General features: G+C 45.9%; 1 protein-coding gene across 2 annotated transcripts in view; it reads left to right on the top strand.

The window, feature by feature from the left end:
* FAM178B (family with sequence similarity 178 member B) overlaps positions 1-19649 on the top strand; it is a 120135-nt gene that overhangs the window by 73573 nt on the left and 26913 nt on the right. For both annotated transcript variants that reach the window (XM_089537701.1, XM_089537702.1), the window contains exons 13-14: positions 1893-1983; positions 9645-9776. In XM_089537701.1, coding sequence (XP_089393827.1) covers positions 1893-1983; positions 9645-9776 — 223 coding nt within the window. The remainder of the gene's footprint in view (positions 1-1892; positions 1984-9644; positions 9777-19649) is intronic.

The raw sequence follows: 19649 nt of genomic DNA, 5'->3' as shown, positions 1-19649 counted from the left end.
ATGATTAATCCAAAGAGAGAAGTCAAGATGGGCCACAAGTCCATTACTGAAAGAGATCTCAAAAGATGGGGGAAAAAGAAACTGTAAAGAACTGAGGGACTGAATGGGGAATTGCGCTGGGTTACCACCAACATGCTCACTTCTCAGCTCTGGAAAGTTCCCAGTGATGCACTGCACAAGTGCGCAAAACCCATTTGTGTGAGCCACTCAACCATAGTGGCACTCTCTTTCACTTTACCAAACATTGTTGTCTTTTCTAGAGAATCTTGTCTTTTCATGATGTGGCCAAAGTATGACAGTCTCTGAAGATGCCAGCCACAGATGCTGGCAAAACGTCAGGAACAAACTCTTCCAGAACATGGCCACATAGTCTGAAAAACCCGCAAAAAGCTATGGATGCCAGCCGTGAAAGCCTTTGACTTCGCATATGACAGTGTCAGTTTAGTTAACTTGGCTTTGAAGGAGCTCTCAGACCTAATCTCTTCTATGACCCATTTGTTTGTCTTTTTGGCTGACCTTTCTAGTTCTTTCATAGCTGTCCTCCCCATTCTTAGTCTTCTTCTGATTTGCTCTAGTGCCCATTTATTTGTACACTATATTTCAGAGGGAAGGGAAGGGCAAACCACCTCTGGATATTCCTTGCCAAAGCAAACCCTGGGAAATTCGGGGGGGGGGGGGGGAGGTGTTCCTGTAATTCTGGCAACTTGAAGGCCACCATTTTATCCCTCCCTCTAGGCCCTTGGTGCTATCAACCACTTGAATCTTGCCAAGAACTTTTCTGAAAGTGAATTCAGCCGTCAGCCTAAAAGAGGTTCGCCTACCCTTGGGCTAAAGTTTTCTGCAACAAGCAAACAGCAGCATGTGTTTTTGATTTACATCTGGAAAATAATGCAAGCCATGGGGAGGCGGGCATTAAGCTTCCTGTGGCGTTAGCCTTCCTAGTCTCCTCTGTCTGCGTTTACTTCTTGCGTATCTTGGCCTTTTGGCCAGTGGAGGACGGTTTAATATTTGGTCCAGAGACGCCAGATTGCCAGCCTTGTTTGCCAGTGACGTCACCATCAGCCGAGGGGCGCCGTGCCAATCTGTGTTGTCAGAGCGCAGGAAAGCCGTTTTAATTAAATTGCCGCTGCTTAGGGTTTGGACACCGACAAGGTGGCTTAGGTGACTCTGGTTCTAAGCAGGTGTCGGCAAAGCGTCTAGCATCCCCAGCTTCTTCTGGGACTGAATAAAGAGAGACTTGGTGCAGATAGTTTCTGATTCACAGGCTGCTGCCAGAGGCCTTCTGGAGCTCTGGGAGCAATATACAGAAACAGGATGCATCTGGGGTGCTGGCATAATAACAGGATAAAGTCTGAAGCAGAGGACTGGTGAGAGACTGAATACAGGCTCATGGTTTAGAAGAGGTGTGCGATTCGCTCACACCTAGAGATGTAAAAGCCGAGGCGGGGGGGGAAGAAAGGAAAAATTCAAAGGGGAAGGGAAGTTTCCCCATTTCTGTATCTACCGTCTCTTTTTCCTGGGAAAAAAGGGAAGAAATTGAATTATAGAAAATTTTCTGTTTCCAGATGGAGCTTGGCTTCCATAACCATTGACCATGCTGGCTGGGTGGATTGTGACAGCTGGGCCTCATTCCCACTACCTTTTAAACCAGATTGCAAATCGGTTTGGCCCAGTTTGAATGACCATGGTTTGCACTTAGGCCATGTGCTAGACCCATTTAACCCATGTCTTTTTGATGCTGATTTCCCCCCCGTATCTTTTGGGATAAATCGATTCCCCGCAAGTGTGAACCAGATGCGGATCGGAATCAATTTAAATTTGCCCTTTGGCTGGCTGCAGCAGGTCCATTTTGAATTGACTGGAAAGTAATGCTCTCTCCCTTTCCCTTCCAGACAACTACGAAGAAACCTGAGCCTGTGTTTCATCACAAAGCTGCTGGGAAAGACAGGCATGGCAAGGAGCCACTGGCAGGAAGAGAACCAGGTTAGAGGGGAGGGACAACATGGGAAGACAGTGCTTTTATTCCCATCTGGGTTGAGTGATCTTTTGCTCAGCCATTGTGTACAGTTTGAATGCATACAATATGAGTTGTTATCCGTGGGAACAGAAATAGTATCCGATCCTTGCACACGGAGGGGAAAAAAATCCCCGCTGGCGCCCTGCATCAGATAGCTGAAGAAGCACTGGGCTGTTTTGCTCTCTAAGCTAGCATAGATCTAACTTAGTATGGAGTTCCAAGACCCTTCCAAAACTACAAATCCCAAGATTCAATCATGTGGCGCCATGAAAGTTGGAAGTGAAAGATGATGGCATCAACATGCTATAAACTGTTTAATATGGAGTGCGTAACATGCACAGTTAGCCTTCCATATCCACGGATTCCTTATCCACAGATTCAAGCATCCGTTGCTTAAAAATATTCAAAAAATATAAAAAATTCAGAAAAGCAAACCTCGATTTTGCCATTTTATATATGGAACACCATTTTAATATCCATTGTATTCAACGAGACTTGATTATCCATGGATTTTGATATCCATGGGGGGTCCTGGAACCATACCTTAGTGGATACCAAGGACCCACTGTAATACTGTGTGATACATAATATGAATTATGGAATAGGAAAGAGACTAGAGAGGGAGAAAGATTGAGGTCTAGATGGGTTGAGAATCAGTGGGGCTGCTTTGTGACCCCTTTGACACAGGCACACAGATATCCTAACCACAAAAGAGGACAAGGAACCACAAAATGCAGGATATCGAAGAAAACTGTAGGACACGACAAACCAAAAGCTAAAAACACTCATATAAATATAAATCCATGCTTCTTAGTCAGGCTCCAAATGGAGGACCTTTTGAAATTCCTCCTGGGCATTAGGTTGAAATGTAGGACATGTCCTGGAAAAGCAGGAAATGTCTGGTGACCCTGACACAAATGCACTGATAGTAAAAGGCATGCAACCAAAGGCATCCAACCTCCCTTTGGAAATCCCTAAGATGGTGCACCCAAAGACATTTGGGAATCATCTTCCCACCATCTCTGATAGCTCTTCCATCTCCATCTGGGTCCCATTGTCTCCTGGGGTTGGAAGAGAGGAAGTGAAAGGAAGGAGGTGTATATAGCGATTTTTTAAAAGGGAGGACAGGCGCACCATGTGTGACGGAGCTTCAGCGCCTTTCTGGCTTTGATTCCCCAACTTTGATCCTGATGCCAGAACCGTCTTTCTGTCACTTGCATCTGGGTCGGATAAATGCTGGTGGGATCATGGCAGAGAAAAATCTGTCACTAAGGAATCTTGCTTTGAGCATCTTTATTAACATGTTGTCGGTATCTCTCACGTTCCTATATACTTCCATGTGGGCAGAGCTTGGAAGAGTTTATCTTTTTTGGATGACAACTCCCAGAATCCCCCAAGCTAGACATGTATGTGTGGCAGCTGCCACTCAAAAAAGTAACTTTTCCCAGCTCTGCATGTGGGTAAGGACATATCTAATTCAGTCGACCGGTGAGATGATCCAGAACAGATAATAAGGGGATGTGGTTTTGATTCCTAGTAATCAATGCAAAAGGTTTTACCTTCCTTATTTATTTATTTGTAATAGTTATATAGTTTGCCTAAATATAGTTTTTTAAGTGGGATATATTGCGTTTTTACCCTTTCACTATGTTTCAAAGTGTTTTTAACTGTTGTAATTTAGTCTTTCTTGGAAGAACTGTTTATTTAACATGTTTTAACTTTTGTTTGAATCAACTAAGTTTTTAGTTTATTTTGTTCTTAATTTGATGCAAGCCGCTTCGGGTCCCATCTTGGAAAAAATATGAGATGCAAAATAAATAAATGGACAAGTAACCCTGAAGGCACAAGATCCCATCTGATCTCAGAAGCTAAGCAGGGCCAGGCCTGGTTAGTACTTGGGAAGGAGGCTGTCAAGGAATATATTGTGCTGCAGGTTATATTTCAGAAGAAAGCAGGGACAAATTACCTCTAGGTATACCTTGTCTTAGGCTCCATCTGTACTGTAGAAACAATGCAGTTTGATACCACTTTGACTACCAGCATCTCTCACTATGAGAAATACTTGCTGATGGGATTTGCAAGGGCATCTGGAAAGACACAAGCCCTCACAACTTTGTGTCAGCAGCTAGATATTCCTAGTATTCAATTCCCATTGCTGACAGCTAGCTCATATGATATAAGTACCAATCGTAGTGATGGGAGTCGTAGTCCATACACCTGAAAGGTTCAGAAAAGCGGCTCTAGGCCAATGCAACTAGATCGCTGGAAGATTTGTCCAGGTTGCAAAATCTTTTCTGGAGGGATATATATATTTTTTTGGCTAGGACGTAAAATGCCAGCGCTTTACAAGTTCCAGCACATCTCTGTATATTGTGGATGGCAAAAAGGTGGCCCAGAGGCTGAACCCAGAGGCGTCCTACCCATCTGCCTCCTTGCATTGTCTCCAGTCCCAGGGACAACTCCCAATGAACCCCTTCCAGCCTCAGACGCAGAACAAAGGTCTCTTCAACCCTTTCTCTCCCCACTTGGATGGAGTTCACTGGACTAAACCAAAGCCCTCCCTTTATTATGGGCACCAGCTGCTCATTCCAGTTCACCCAGGGCTTGGCTTACGGGCAAAGAGCGAGAACCTGACATGTTGAAGGTGGTGCGTACGTGTGTACATGCATGCCCATGCATGCTGCAAAACCCTTTGTTGCTACACACAAGAGGTGGGGAAGCTTTTTCATGTCAAAGGCCACATTAATTCAGGGAAAATCTTTTTTATGCCACCTCATTGGGGCAGGGCAAGAACAGGGTTGGTAAGAGGTAGGGTTGAAGTCAGAAACAGAAATAATATACAAATAAATCAGGCAAGCAAGCAAGCAAACAGGACCAGAGCTGGCAATGGAGACAACCATATTCTCTCTACCATCTTACATCTCTCTCTTCCTGCAAACTGAGTTCACACTGCAGAAGGCTTTGCTCTCATTTCAATTAGCACAGGAAGGAGAGGAAGGTGCCTTGTTCTTCCTACATTCAGTATATATATTCCAGAGTTTCTCTTAAAATAGTAGGTTTGTGATGACTTCCTCACTAATACCTTTTGCACTGTCATTGCCTGGCCACACCATTTTGGCCTCTGGTATAGCCATTTGTAGTTTCCGACTTATGGCAACCCTAAGGCAACCCTATCATGGGTTTTTTCTTGGCAAGATTTATTCAGAGGAGGTTGCCATAGCCTTCTCCTGAGCCTGAGAGGCTATGACTTGCCCAAGTGGGTTTCCAAACAACAAACAAGTGGGTTGCCCAGTGGGTTTCCATGGCTGAGCAGGGATTCGTACCCTGTTCTCCAGAGTCGTAGCCCAATGCTCAAAACTGCTATGCCATGCTGGCTCTCATTTATAGCCACACACATCATACTTTTTACCTGTGAAATGTTGGAAGGTATAGGAGATGTAAGTGGGGCCTCTCTTCTTATCCAAATCACCCCATAGAGAGAGGGATGGGTCCAAGGAGCCATATCCATCCCGCAGTTCTTGTGTTTTGCCTTGCTAGTAAATAAGTCAATAGACAGAGCTAGGTCAGGTCTTGCTGGGTTCAAAATCAAGCCCCTGTTTTTGTTTAATAATACTAATAAGACAAAGGTAGTTGTCTGCTAGAGCTGTAGACATTTTTTTTCCTGCTCCAGCAACTGAATGTAATTTTGAAATTGCCGACTTGGCTTATTCTAAAGCCCATCACAGCAGAAACTCCTCTGGCTTCTCCTTGCTTTTGCACCGAGAGGAGAAAGAAAAAAGCCGTGCAGGTGGGCAAGTTATTTCTGTATATTTAGCTCTATATATGTTTAGTGATTCATCCCGGCAGCTAAGCTATTGTTTAAATATTCTCCATGGCTCCTTTTTAAGGGAGAAGAATAAGCAATCAGGAGGCACAATGGGGAGCAATGGGAACGGACTGAACAGGGAGGAGATCTGACAGATTGCTTTCACTCCCCACCTCCCCACCGTGCCCCCCTCCCCTCCGGCACTCTGTCGAAATGAAATTTCTGCTGATTTGTTAACATTTCAAACCCACAACGGGGTTATGCAGAGTTGGAATTGCTCTGGAGGCTGGAAAGGAGTGTCGGCATAAGGAAGAATCCTTTTTTAAAAAAATATCTAGGGCAAGTCTATACAGGGTTGTTTTGGGGGTGGCAAGGGGCGGTGGAGGTGGGCAGGCGTGCCAACTCAGCCCTTGCAGTCTGTTCAAGAAAACGAGGGCACCATGCCAAGGGCAGGGCTGGGTAAGGTGCCACACAGGAGCCAGGGGTTATTCACGCATTGTGAAAATAACCCAGGATGAATCTGGGTTGAATCTCCGTTGTTCACACACATCCCCAAGGGGATGTCATTTACTAAAAGCCTGGAGAAGGACAACAAGGAGGGAGCTGGTTGAGCTTTCTTTTGAAGGGAATTCCACAACCTTCGACAACAAAGTCCAATGCTATCCTCTCATGCAAAAACTTTGTTCAACATCATACAGTACTGACTGCTTTGTCTAGTGGAGAACAGCCGTGATGATGGCCACTGTCTCTGTGAAGCTTGATCTGCTCTGTGACTCTCCTCAAACCATTTCTTCCCATGTCTTTCTTTGTCAACTTCTTGCTGATTAAATGTGCAGCCAGACCTAGCCATTTCTGGAGCCTTGAGTTTGGGGAAAATCAGGGTGGTCTTTGCAAGCCAAGTTCAAAAAAGTAACAGTACTGACTTACAGTATTGATGCAATAGGTGTTCTAGAAGAAAGTAGACGGCATGCGAACTTGCATGCACTGTGGGTTGTAGGGTTTGTTTTTAAATCTATTCATCAAGATGGGTGGATTATAGGCTGAGCAGATCAAAGACTTGTAGTCAAAAAAAAACCTCCTCTTAATATCTGGATGGTACTTAATTTCTGACTGTTCAAAAGCTTTACACTTTTCCTGTGTATGCAGCAAAGGCTGGGATCTAAATGACAGTACAAAGACAGGGCTTGGGGTATTGAAAAGCGTGATCAAACAGCTGTGTTTTGCCAATGGGCCCAAGGAGAGTATATCAGTTTCAACAGCTTCTGCAAGGCAGGGGTCTTCAGCTCCTTGCACCAACAACAACACTGTTGTTTTTAAAAATGGGAGTCATCCCCCCCCCCCTTAGGAGCTGGGTCTGACACCCACACTGACACCCACTTCTCTCTCTGTGTTTCTCCTTTTCTTGTGCCATTTTTGATGGGAAACAAAGAAGTGGTCAAGAAGCAACTGTGGCCCTGGGTCAGTTTCATGTGAATCGCTCCCTTTCAGCAGAAACCCACATCCTCTCCTACAGAAGGTCAGGCCTGGCTGGGAACAGAGGCTGCTTTTCTAAGTGGCCTTTTTTGCTCTCCTGGGGGCTGGAGTTGGCTCCCTTCCATCTCCATTGCTGTACCATTTCCTTTTTAGGCTCGAAAACCCAGGCGGGCAGAGACTGGGGCCAAGCATCAGCGATGGCAACAGGTTACACAGAGGGGTTGCCTGGGAGCCCCGCGCAACACAGTTTGGGACAAATGAGTCCAAAACCTTAACACATGACGGGGTTGTAGCTCTCTGCCAGGCCCTTATAGGGACTGAGAAATATCCTGGGTGGTGTATTGTGGTGTGTATTCGTGCCAGTGCTGTTTGCAAAGGAAAGAGAACTCACCGGAGAGCACTCCTGCTGAAGATGGACCCCATTTCCCATTGAGTTTGTTCCCTCCTTGCAGGTCTCCGTTTCAATAAACAAACACATAGCCAGAACTTGAAGAAAGTTCCTTTTGGGGAGGCAACAACTCTAGCATCACCCAACCAGGGACTCTGGGAGTTGCACTCCTCCCCAAAATAGCATTCCCAGCTCTATAAGAAGAATGATAAGTAAAAGTTGGCATTTCTTGCGCATCTCCTGTTCTGTGACCAAGGCAATGACTGGTTTTGCCTGGGCTGTCCCATATGAAAGAGCAACCCCAGCTCCTGTTTGTTGTTGTTAACTGCCATCAAGTTGACTTTGGCTTATGGCGACCCTATGAATGAGAGACCTCCAAGTCACCCTGTTTTCAAGAGCCTTGATCAGGTCTTGCAGACTCAAGGCTGCGGCTTCCTTGATTCAGACCATCCATCCTGCCCAAGTTGGACAACAGCAAAGACTTGGGCGCCTCATGGGAGTGCTTTGAGTAGCAGCAGAAAAATTGCACCATGCCCATGGCTCAATGGCACACCAAGCCACATTAGCCAAAAAGTCAAACCTGTCCCACAGTAGGATGTAGCTTAAGCCAGTATTTCTCACACTGTCTGACAGGATATATTGGAGGGAGAAGAATCCCAGTATGTCAGGCACTGATGCCTTATTTACGCCACATTATTATTGTATTTACGTAGTTTCTCTCTGCAGACTGGGAACCATTGGCTTGCAGACTCACACTGACCAGCAAATGACTTTGTGCAGCACTGGCCTTGGGCAGCGCTAGAATTTCCAGCAATGACCTGCATGTTTTCAGTGGGATGCTGCCCTGTGGTTTGCTGGCAGAACAGGTTAAATTTCACTGCCAGCCATGAGCTGTATAGGCCGCCGCCTGAGTCACCAAGCCACAACAAACTGGTCGGTCAGGGACAGTGGGAGACAAGCAGAGGCACAAAGGACAGGCCTGCAAGCCGCTACTTGTGCTGGATCTTTGGCTGACTTGCAGCTGTGTTGCTTCAAGGACCCCTGGTTTTTGTAAACAGCCTGGGAGTGATCCAGGACACCTCCCTGATATATTTTTAAATTCACTGCCCATGATGGTTGGTGAATACTGGGAATTCTCATTCACAGAAAGCACTCTTCCAAGCTCAGTGAGGTATAGGAACTTTCCTAACTCTGGAAGGGACAGAATCTTGACCTCCTTAGTTGACCCAGACAAAAGCAAGCTGCTGCAATATCTCCTCACTTGTGTGTTCTTCCTCTTGAATAACTTTTGCTATCTTGACCACACTTTAATGTAGTCTGGCCATGAGTGTCCTGGTTTCCATCTGTGAGCGTCTGTCTGTATTCTTAAGTATTGCAAACACCCACAGTTTGTGGGAGCATAGCTTAGAAACGTTAATTTTGGGGACCTGCCTCTTCCAAAGTCCCCCAGCCAGCATCGCAGTGAGCCACGACATTTGTGTTTGCCCGACTTGGTGTTAAACTGTAGCCTTGAGATCTTTTGAGAGCTTTTTGGCTGTGTGGTGAGCAGCAGCACATGGCACTGAAGGAGAAGTGGAGTCTAGTCCAGGACCTATTATTAGTTTGCAGCAAAGGACAAAGGCTTCTAGCAAGGCTAGGTGTTGCTGAGACAAAAATTTCCAGCCTGTTTTCTCCCTGTGACCATTCTGGTCCCATTTTGTTTGTGGAGGGAGAGAGTTTAGGTCCCGCTTGATCCCTCTCGTTGTTGTGTGCCTTCAAGTCTTAAGGCGACCCTATTGTAGGGTTTTCTTGGCAATATTTGTTCAGAGGAGATTTTCCATGGCCTTCCCCTGAGGCTGAGAGTGTGTGACCTGCCTGAAATCACCCATTGTGTTTTGATTCTTGCAAAGCATGGGATTCCGTGAACTTGAGGCTGTTGGGACAGAGGCTAACCATGCACTCCTCTCTTCTTTCCTCCGCAGTTGCAGCAGCTTGGTCATCTCCTTCCACTGATGAAGCCTGCCTCTCTGAAGCAAGGCCTGCAGAAAAAGTTGATTCTTCCAGAGCAGCAAGAGAAAGGCCAGACGGAGGTGCTTGCTGAACTGGACCTGGAGGTGAGAATAGTGTGTATGTGGTTGGGTGTGTTATGGACAATGTTGTAGTGGTGCTGCCAGGGCTGCCAGGGTTGGAATGCAAACCTAGCTTGCAACTGAGAGATGGGGTTAGGGTGGCATGTGAATCGATTTTTCCAGGAACATTATATTGTCATAAACTGTCCTTGTTATAACGCAAAGTATTTGTGGACTGGTCTAGTCTTCAATTGTGTATCTCTCCCAATACACATTAACTTTCCAATTTTTCCCTGTGTGATAAAGTCCTAAGAAAACTTATGCAATTCATGGAGTCGGCAGGTGACTTGAAGACTTCAACACACACATGCGCACCATTCCTCCCTGCAATGTTTTGCCAACTTTGCAGAGAAAAGCCAGGGCATCCTTGGAGGGTTTGGGGAATAGGAACAGGGAGAGGGAAAGGAAGATCTCTTGCAGCTGCAAGAGTTTTGTTATTGAGGCGTTTATTTTTACAGGCCTACAAACGCTTTCTTTCTTTCTCTCCGACATCAGAAGGTTGGAGGGAGGGGGCCTCGTGGCTTTGGGAGCCAGGGGACTCTGCTAGGAGGCATCAAAGGAAGAAACTGGGGGCTGGATCAGAGGAGTCAGAAGAAGTGCCTCTTTATTACCAACCACTAGGGCTTGTTTGCAGAAGGAAGCGGGGAGGAAGGGAGCAGAAACCGTTCTTTAATGTATGGTTTTTAATTGCAGGATGAAGGCAGAAGGGAAGCTAAGGGGGAAGTCTTCCAATGCCCTCCAATGAGAGCAAAAGACAGGCTGATGAGAAGTCAGAGGGAGTCATGAGGCAACAGGGCAACTGTGAAAGAATGGCTGCCTTGTGCTCCCACAGTTGTGCATTTTGGTACCTTGGCATCCCAAGGCCTGTTGCCTTGAGTTGCATTCGCGCACAACTTTCCACGCAAGGCTTAGCTGTTCCAAATCGAATCCCATGCTAACTTGCACATTAAGCATTCACTCTGTACTTGCTACAGATCTTGAAGTGGTGATTTATTCTCGCTTTTCCCTTGCTTCTCTCTCGATACACATTGAAGGCTGGGAGCCTGTTATGTCCTTTCCCCCTTTCTTCTTTCCTACCCATTCCTCCAAAGCAGAGGGCAATAGGCATAAAAGGGATGTTCTGTCCATGAATTTTCATGATCCAGACGGCTGCATTAATTGATCTCCAGCGTCAAACTATCTGGTTCGCTTCCGCAGTACCTCCTGTCCCCTTTTATATTGTAACAAGAAATTACAACACAACGTATAAAGTGTGGGTTTTTTCCCCTCTCTCTTTTCCTTGTAAACTTTGCATGTGCGTTTTCCTAAATATTGAAAGCGTCTTTTGAAATGTTGAAAATCCCACTACCACTGCCTCCTTCTTTCATGGCCTTCTGTGGGCCTTGGTTCTCATCTTTTCAAGTGAAAACAATCTCTGCTTGCTGGAGAGGTGGGGTTTTTTTTGGCTGCGCAGAGATCCTCGAACCCAGAGTATGCTGTCTATTGGCAGATCATTCCTCCTGTGTAAATTATTCCATAACCTCACACTGAAATATCAGCACTTCCCCAGCCAAGCATGCAAGAGAAAAGGAGGACAGTGGCAAGTAGGTTGCAGTGGGAGATGAGTGTTAGACACAGAAAATGGATGCAAGTTACAGGAAAAGAGATTCCATTTAAACATTAGGAGGAACTTCCTGACAGTGAGAGCTATTCGACAATGGAGTTTCCTTCTTTAAACAGAGGCTGGATGGCCATCTGTCTTGGGTGTTTTGCTTGTGAGTTCCTGCATGGCATAATGGGGTTGGACTGGATAGCCCTTGGGGTCTCTTCTAAGTCTATGGCTGGATTCCCACTACCTTTTAAACCAGATTGCAAAACGGTTTGAACTGGTTCAAATGACCCTGGTTCTCACTTGATTTGAATCACCGAAGCGATTCAGAGAGGGGGACCATGCGCTAGACCCATTTAACCCACATCTTTTTGATGCTGATTTTTTCCACATCTTTTTGGATAAACCAATTCAGTCCAAGTGTGAACCAGATGAGGATCAGAATTGATTTAAATTTGCCTTTCAACCGGCTGGAGCGGGTCCATTTTGTATCGATTCATTTGTGAATGTGAACCACAAGTGGGTTATTTTACAGGGGAAAAATGCGATCAGGGCAAATGTAGTGGGAACTATGCTCCACTGTCGAATCGATCCATTGATTTGTATTGCAAACTGATTTATTTGTAAGTGGGAATGAGGCCTATGATTCTACTATTTTAGAATGTACACACATGACCCTGGCTCTTATACAGGTTCTGCTTGCTAGTGCTGGTGCATCCCTCTTTGGCATTTGCCTACTCAGGGTCTGACTATGAGCTGATCAGGGCCTTGGCCTTGGATGGAAGGTTGAAGGACTAATGGGGCAAACAGCTGGGAGAAAGAGCTGTTCCCTGTTTCCCAGCTCTGGGAAGCTCATCACTTCAACCAGCCCCTGCAGTACGTAGAGCTGGCTTATGTTGAAAGGAGTCGGTGCACAGGCAGACAGCTGTGGGATTGGAAACTAGACGATGCCAGTCAGGAAGCGCAGGTGTGGCATCCCTTTGGCTGAACGGAGGTTTTCAGCGCAAGCAAAGGACCTGGAGGATGATCAGGGTGCAAAATGAGGGCATTGCCTTACCAGGAAGAATCCTCTCCCCTCAGTTACATTTTCCAACTTTTAAGCATTTCAGAGAGTGAGGCATGGAAAATCTTTCCCTCAATGACCTCATCTATTTGCTGCATCCGCATTCTCTTGGTCCCTTTGCCTGCTCCCTTTTCTTTGGAGGCCTAAACTGGATTTCCAAATGCTTGGCTCGCTATTTTAAGAGACTGCGATGCAGGAGGTTTGGGGGACTGAAGGAAAATTTCGTAGGGGACACAGAATTCTTATTTAGGGACACAATAAGCTTGCTGCATCCTCAACATGACATCCCTTCAAATATTTAAACAGGGCTATCATGTCACCTCTTGACCTTCTCTTCTCCAGGCTAAACATACCTAGGGTTGCCATACTGCCGGACCTCTAAACCGGGAAAAATGTAGGAGAAAATTTTCAAATGTAGGGCACAAAAAAGTGTCCTACATTTGAAAATTTTGTCCTACATTTTCCCTCATGATCGCGGCGGGGAGCGGAGGCCAAGCGGCGAGGGAAAGCCTCCACTTAAGGAGGCTTTCCCTCCCCGCCTGGGCCCCGGGCCTCGCCGCGATCGGAGGCCAGGATCAGGGCTTCGCCTCCTTCCTGGCCCCCGCAGGGACCAGGAAGGAGGCGAGGAGACCGCCGGCCATCACCGGGGCCTCGCCTCCTTCCTGGCCCCCGCAGGGACCAGGAAGGAGGCGAGGAGACCGCCGGCCATCACCGGGGCCTCGCCTCCTTCTTGGCCCCCGCAGGGACCAGGAAGGAGGCGAGGAGACCGCCGGCCATCACCGGGGCCTCGCCTCCTTCTTGGCCCCCGCAGGGACCAGGAAGGAGGCGAGGAGGCTTCAGGGAGGCAGGGAGGTTGGCGCAGCTGCGCCCAAGAGGCGCCGCCTCCCTGCAGCCCCCTCCGCCCCAGGCCTCGCTGCCCTCCTTTTCCTCCGCGCGGCCATGCATGGTGGAGGAGGAGGAGGAGGGCAGCGAGGCCCCGAGGGTTGCCTAGCAACCCCGCTGCAACCGGGCTTTCCCCGGTTTTTGGCGGCACCCGTGCCGGGACCAGGCAGGTGCCGCCAAAACCGGGAAAAACCCGGTTGCAGCCGGGTTATGGCAACCCTAAACATACCCAGCTCCCTAAGTCATTCCTCATAGGGCTTTATGGTTCCAAACCTTCCACCATTTTGCTTGCCCTCCTTTGGACACGCTCCAGCTTCTCAATCTCTTTCTTGAATGTGGTGCCCAGAGCTAGACACAGGATTATTCCAGGTGAGGCCTGTCCAAAGCCGAATAGAGTGACCCTGGAGAATCTACACAAATTCAACCTAGACAGTGAGGAAATAGAAATACTAAAAGAGTTCTCATACTTGGGATCAAACATCGGATTGCAGCCAGGAAATCAGAAGAAGACTAAGAATAGGGAGGGCGGCAATGAAAGAACTAGAAAAGATCCTAAAATGCAAAGATATACAAGTGAGCACAAAAGTTAGAATCATACAAGCCATTGTAGTCCCTGTCGCCATGTATGGATGTGAGAGCTGGACAGTTAAGAAACAAGATAGGAAGAGAATTAATTCATCTGAGATGTGGGGCTGGAGAAGAGTGCTGAGGATCCCATGGATGGCCAAAAGGACAAACAAAATGGGACCTAGAGCAGATCAAGCCAAAAATGACTAGACTGAGGCTGTCGTACTTTGGAGACTTCATGAGAAACTCTGACTCATTGGAAATAACAATAATGCTAGGAAAGGTAGAAGGAAGCAGAAAGAAAGGAAGATTGCATGCTAGATGAATAGACTCTGTTAAGGAGGTCCCAGGTTTGCAGAAACTAAGCTGAACAGTGGAAGATGGGGAGTCTCAGATATTATTATTATTATTATTATTATTATTATTATTATTATTTCTACGCCACCTCTCCAATAAGATTGAGGTGGCTTACATCAATACAATCCATACAATATAATAAAATAAATCCCACTATCCCCTCCCTCCATAAAACAAATTGACGTAATAATTTCAAGATGACAACAGTTGTCCCATCCATGGGGTCAAGATCTACCCAGGGGCAGTTAACAACAAAGTAAAATGGCTTCCTTCCATATATGCCGCAGCAGAGGAGGTGGTCCCTTTTCTTTTTCTTCCGTCCCCTTCCTTCCATTTCCCATGCATTCCCCAAATGGTGACAGCAACAGCTCCTTAGCCCTCTCCGCAGGGGCCCCACTGAGAGAGGCAAGGAAGAGAGTTCCCATTAGCTAGCAATTGCCATTAGGCCTTCTTAAGATCCAGATAGCTCCAGTGGTCTCCTTAATGGTCTAAAATTTGCATACAAACCAAACACAGAGAAACCCAGAAGCAGAGGGAGAGGAGCAAAGAGGGACCCTGATTGCTTTTTAACATTCTTGAGTTTATTATCTGTCCGCATCCTTGATGGATTCAGAAGCAGAAGGAAGCTGGAATCGTATCATTATTAGACTGCATGAGGTTTTTGCGGCTTCCTGCGCCGAAATAGTGGCCTGCGTTTCGAATTAAAAAACGCCTCCATCCAGCCTCCAGCAGTGTTATCCAAAAGGGCCAGATAGATTAAACGTCTCATGTTTCGTCTCCTTGTGACCACGCTGCCCCATTAGCTTGTGCTCCTGCTTTCCTCTTGACTTGTTCCCAAAAAAAGGAGGTCAGCAAAAAAAGGAAAAGGAAGCCAGCCGCAACAGATCAATCATGTTTAGGAGGGAGAATTGCTTCTCTAATTCGGTTTGGTTCGTTCACATTATCAATAAATTGGACTTCCGCGGGTGATTTCCAGACAGCCAAACTCGGGGAGCTGGATCGTGGCGGTGAAAAGTTAATTTCACATTTTTTAATTGGAAAGGACAAATAGTTCTTTGCTTGCAATCTCCCAATTTAGGAAGCTGTTGCAGAAGATGTGTGAGTGTGTTTGTGTGCGCGCTATCAAGTTCCTTTCAACTTATGCGACCCCATGAATTTTTACAGGGTTTTCTTAGGCAAGAAATACCTTTAACAATGTGGTTTTGCCAGTTCCTTCCTCTGAAATATCAGCCTCCCTTGTATTCATTGAAGTTGCATTTCCAAAGTAACGGAAGGCCCAGGAATGATTTTATTTGTATAATGAGTGGCGATTTCTTATTACTGTGAAACTCTTCTTTTGAGAGCCATTTGTGGACTTTTTAGAGGCATTTCTGAACCTTTCAAGCTCTATGCCATTTTCTAATCAATTCTAAAGGTTCTCCTCTGAAACAAAAGTAGCGACAACAAAATGAGCAACTCCAGCAAACAGGAGAACGTTTCTTCCTCAGCATTGTAGCAGCTGTAAATTACTTTCTTAACAAGAACAATTTCCTTTCCTTAAAAGTCTCTTTGAAGCTCTGGACATTTTGTTGCAGGTCCAAGTTGACCCTGTATTACTTGCCATGGCTCAATGCTATGGGGACTTTGGGATTTGTAGGGTTTTCTTAAAAGTATAAAACACATAAATCCATACAGACGTCACCCATCTTCCAATAATAGTCACAAAGCTACAAATCCCAGTATGACAGTATGACTGGGATTTGTAGTGTTGTGAGATATTTCACCTTCTCTTTCTGGTGCCACAACAGACTGCAGATCCCAAGACTCCATGGGAGGATGGATCCATGACTGTTAAAGCAGTGTCAAAACTGCATTAATTCTGCAGTGTGGCAGAAGCCTATGAGTACTTTCTTAGAGAGCCAGTATGGCATGGTGGTTTGAGTGCTGGATGACTCTAGAAGCCAGGGTTCGAATCACCGCTGGGCCATGGAAACCCACTGGGTGACCTTGGATAGGTCACACTCTCTCAGCCTCGGCGGAAGGCAATGGCAAATCTCCTCTGAGCAAAACCTGCCAAGAAAACTGCGTGCCGCTGTAAGTCAGAAACGACTTCCACCAAGACGTTTCTGCACTCAGCTCCATGTGCTCCATTTCTGGCTGCACAAACATCCCTCCAGCTCTTCCAAAGCCAGTCAAAGTGCATCTTTTAAAAAACCAATCCAGAACTGACTCAGAGAATCTGCCTTCCTCCTTGCGCCCCTCGGGATGCTGTTCTGTTGGTTACTCAACTGTGCTGTTTAAGGAAATTTGCATCTTCTTCTGCTTCTTTTTCCTCCACTGATGCTTTTCCAGTCCCTGGTCTATCTTTATTCCCTTCCCTTCTCAGCTGTCTAGTCTTGCCCTTGCCTTTGGTGCCAATTCCCAATCTATGTAACACACACACACACACACACACACACACACACACACACACAAAATCCTCATTGTTGCAAATGAGGCTTTCCCTGCTAACGGTGCTTTGAGGACTGGACCCAGTAGTCTTATCAGTTATAAAAAGCCCTACAATACATGTCCTTGATATATCCTCCGAGACCGGCTGCAAATCAAACTTAGAATGCCCAGGAGAGAATTGTAATAAGGTCTTGCAGAGTATGTGCTTAACTCGGATCGCAGCGCAAATAATGAAATCTCCGTTCCCGTCGGGGCATACCCTTCAGAGACAAGTTGCAGGCCCCCATGGTTGCAGGAGAAAAGATAAGCAGACTCTTCAAGGACCAAGACACGCAAGACTTTTGATACCGCTACAATTTGATATTTGATCTGCTCTGCAGCAGTAATGCAGTTTGACACCACTTTAATGCTGTTACTAATGAATCCCAGCATGGCGTAGTGGTTTGAGTATATTGGACTGTGACTCTGGAGACCAGGGTTCGAGTCCCAGCTCAGCCTTGAAACCCACTTGGTGACCGTAGGCAAACTGCATGCTCTCAGCTTCAATTGAAAGCAATGGCAAACCTCCTCTGGACAAATCTGGTCAAGAAAACCCCATGAGAGGTTCAGCTTGTAGTTTGCTGTGCCACCAGAGCTCTCTGAGAGAGAGAAAGACGGCTAAATATCCCACAAAACTACAAATCCCAGGATCCCACAGCACTGAGCCATGGCAGTTGAAGCAGTGTCAAACGGCATTATTTCTGCAATGAAGATGAGACATCATTACGATTTAATGTTTTGGATCAGGATAGTAGTACCACTTGAATGTTACTTAATATTTTGTTCACTTAGTCCTTAATGCAGGCGCTCATGCAAAAGGCAATGTCTTTCCACCCCTTAAAGTTTTACAGATGGATTTTTTTGGAGGGGGTGCCTTTTTGGAAGGAGCATGCACAAAGGCAGCCTATCAAATAAATATATAAGGTTGTTAGGGTTCCAAGTGCAAATATACGCTTTCCACAGTCGACTTCAAAGTATGTTTCTTTTCCCATATCTAATCTGATGCCACTCATTCAAGATTAAAAATTAGTGGGAGATTTATTTAACTTTGAGGCAATGACAAATACTATAAAGTCTACAGGGCACTGTAAATAAAGAACAATGGCAGAAAGTGTTGCAAAGGGATAGAGCGGGAGCGATGAAGATACCCTTAATCCAGGACTCGGCTTGTTGTGTTGACGCCAGGCCTATAGACAGCAAAGCAAAAGACAAGAGGCTGTTTCCCACTACCCAGTTACAACACCAAGTCCAATTTTGTATAGAATATTTTATATTATTATTATTGTTGTTGTTGTTGTTATTTTATTTAACTGCCATGGTTTTGTCCTGAGAAGTCCTAGGACTTGCAGTCTAAGGAAGGATATTTACCAATAAATACCATCATAGCATAGTAGTTTGAGTGTTGGGCTACTTGAAATAGACAAACAAATGGGTCCTAGAGCAGATCAAGCCAGAACTCTCCCTGGAAGCTGAGATGACAAAACTGAGGCTGTCGTACTTTGGACACATCATGAGAAGGCATGAATCATTGGGAAAGATAATGATGCTTGGAAAGGTGGAGAGAAGTAGAAGGAGAGGATGGATGGACTTTATTAGGGAGGACACGGATATGAGTTTGAAGGAACTAAGCAGAACAGTGGAGGACAGGGAGTCTTGGCGATGTCTCATTCATGGGGTTGCCATGGGTTGGGATCGGCTTGAGGGCAGTTAACAACATCCACAAAGGAATACCCAGAATATTGTGGCAGTTGCTGTGATCCTCATGCCCTTACCAGACTCACTGGGACTGAGTCCCGTTGCATTTGGGGGCAATATAGTTGCCCAACAACACAGAGTTGCCAGAATGGAAACCAGAGAGGGTTCCTGCAACTTTAACGGCTGTGTTGAAGGGGGAATTTCCATCTTATACACAATAATGTAAGGTACAGGAGCCTTCTCCAGTTTTCAGTCTGGCAACACTACCAACTTGGCTGCTTGGCTCTCATCCAAAGGCCCTGAGCCGCTACTCAGGTGAGGATGCCCTGGAGCAGTGACTGGCAAAAGCTGTGCCAAGCAAAGTCCCAGCGAAGGTGGGAGGCTAACAAAAAGTGCCCGTCGGGGAGCCTAGTAAAACCTGAAAGCCAGCTCTGGCAAATGAAGGACGAAGAAAAAAGATTATTAGTGGAGATGATGGAAAAGGCTTTGTTACTCAGCGGTTTGTGAGAGAGAGACTTGGAGAAGTGTCAGGCAGACTTAATTAAATTTACTTTGCAATAAAAGCCTCATTTAAAAACCTTGTAAAACCTTAATTATGTTTTCCCTTAAAAAAAACCACCATGCTGTCAATACACGTGGCCCTTTCTCACTGTACCCAAAGCAAGAAAAGAAAGGTCTTTATCCCCAAGGAGCTTACAATCAAATATTTGATAAAGGTAATAATGGAGGTGGAGAAACAGAAGAAGGAAAGGGTGGAACGAATTTGGGGAATAGAAATAAAGAGCACATTATTGGGTGAACCTGGCTAAGTCACATACTCTCAGCCCCAGAAAATACCATGATCGGGTCCACCTTAGGGTTGCCCTAAGTTGATAACAACTTGAAGATGCACAACAACAACACTTTGTTTCAGCATGTAAGCATGTAAGCTACCTTGAGCCCTGGGCTGGGGAAAAGGCTGTATGTTAATTAATTGATTAATTAATTAGATCCCAAACTTGAGGAGTGCTTTTGAAAGATAATGGAAAGGTTCCAGGTAAATACAGCTGTGGCTGCTCCTTAGCTAATGTATGGCTTAAGCATCTGAGTATAATCCAGATCTTTTGGAGATGCTTTTTTGTAAAGTTAGTACATACAATATGGCATGGGAGAAATTGGAATCGGCCTCATATTCTCTGGCCGTGGACTTGGTTTGCCCTACAGAGTGTCCTTCTGGCTTTGTAGACAAGCAAGGAGC

The sequence above is a fragment of the Sceloporus occidentalis genome, unplaced genomic scaffold (assembly GCF_023333645.1).
Source record: "Sceloporus occidentalis isolate IW3139 unplaced genomic scaffold, rSceOcc1.0.p SCAF_9, whole genome shotgun sequence".
In the NCBI taxonomy this organism is placed as follows: domain Eukaryota; kingdom Metazoa; phylum Chordata; class Lepidosauria; order Squamata; family Phrynosomatidae; genus Sceloporus; species Sceloporus occidentalis.
Note: the sequence above shows the minus strand (reverse complement) of the source record. Positions and strands in the feature narration are given on the sequence as shown.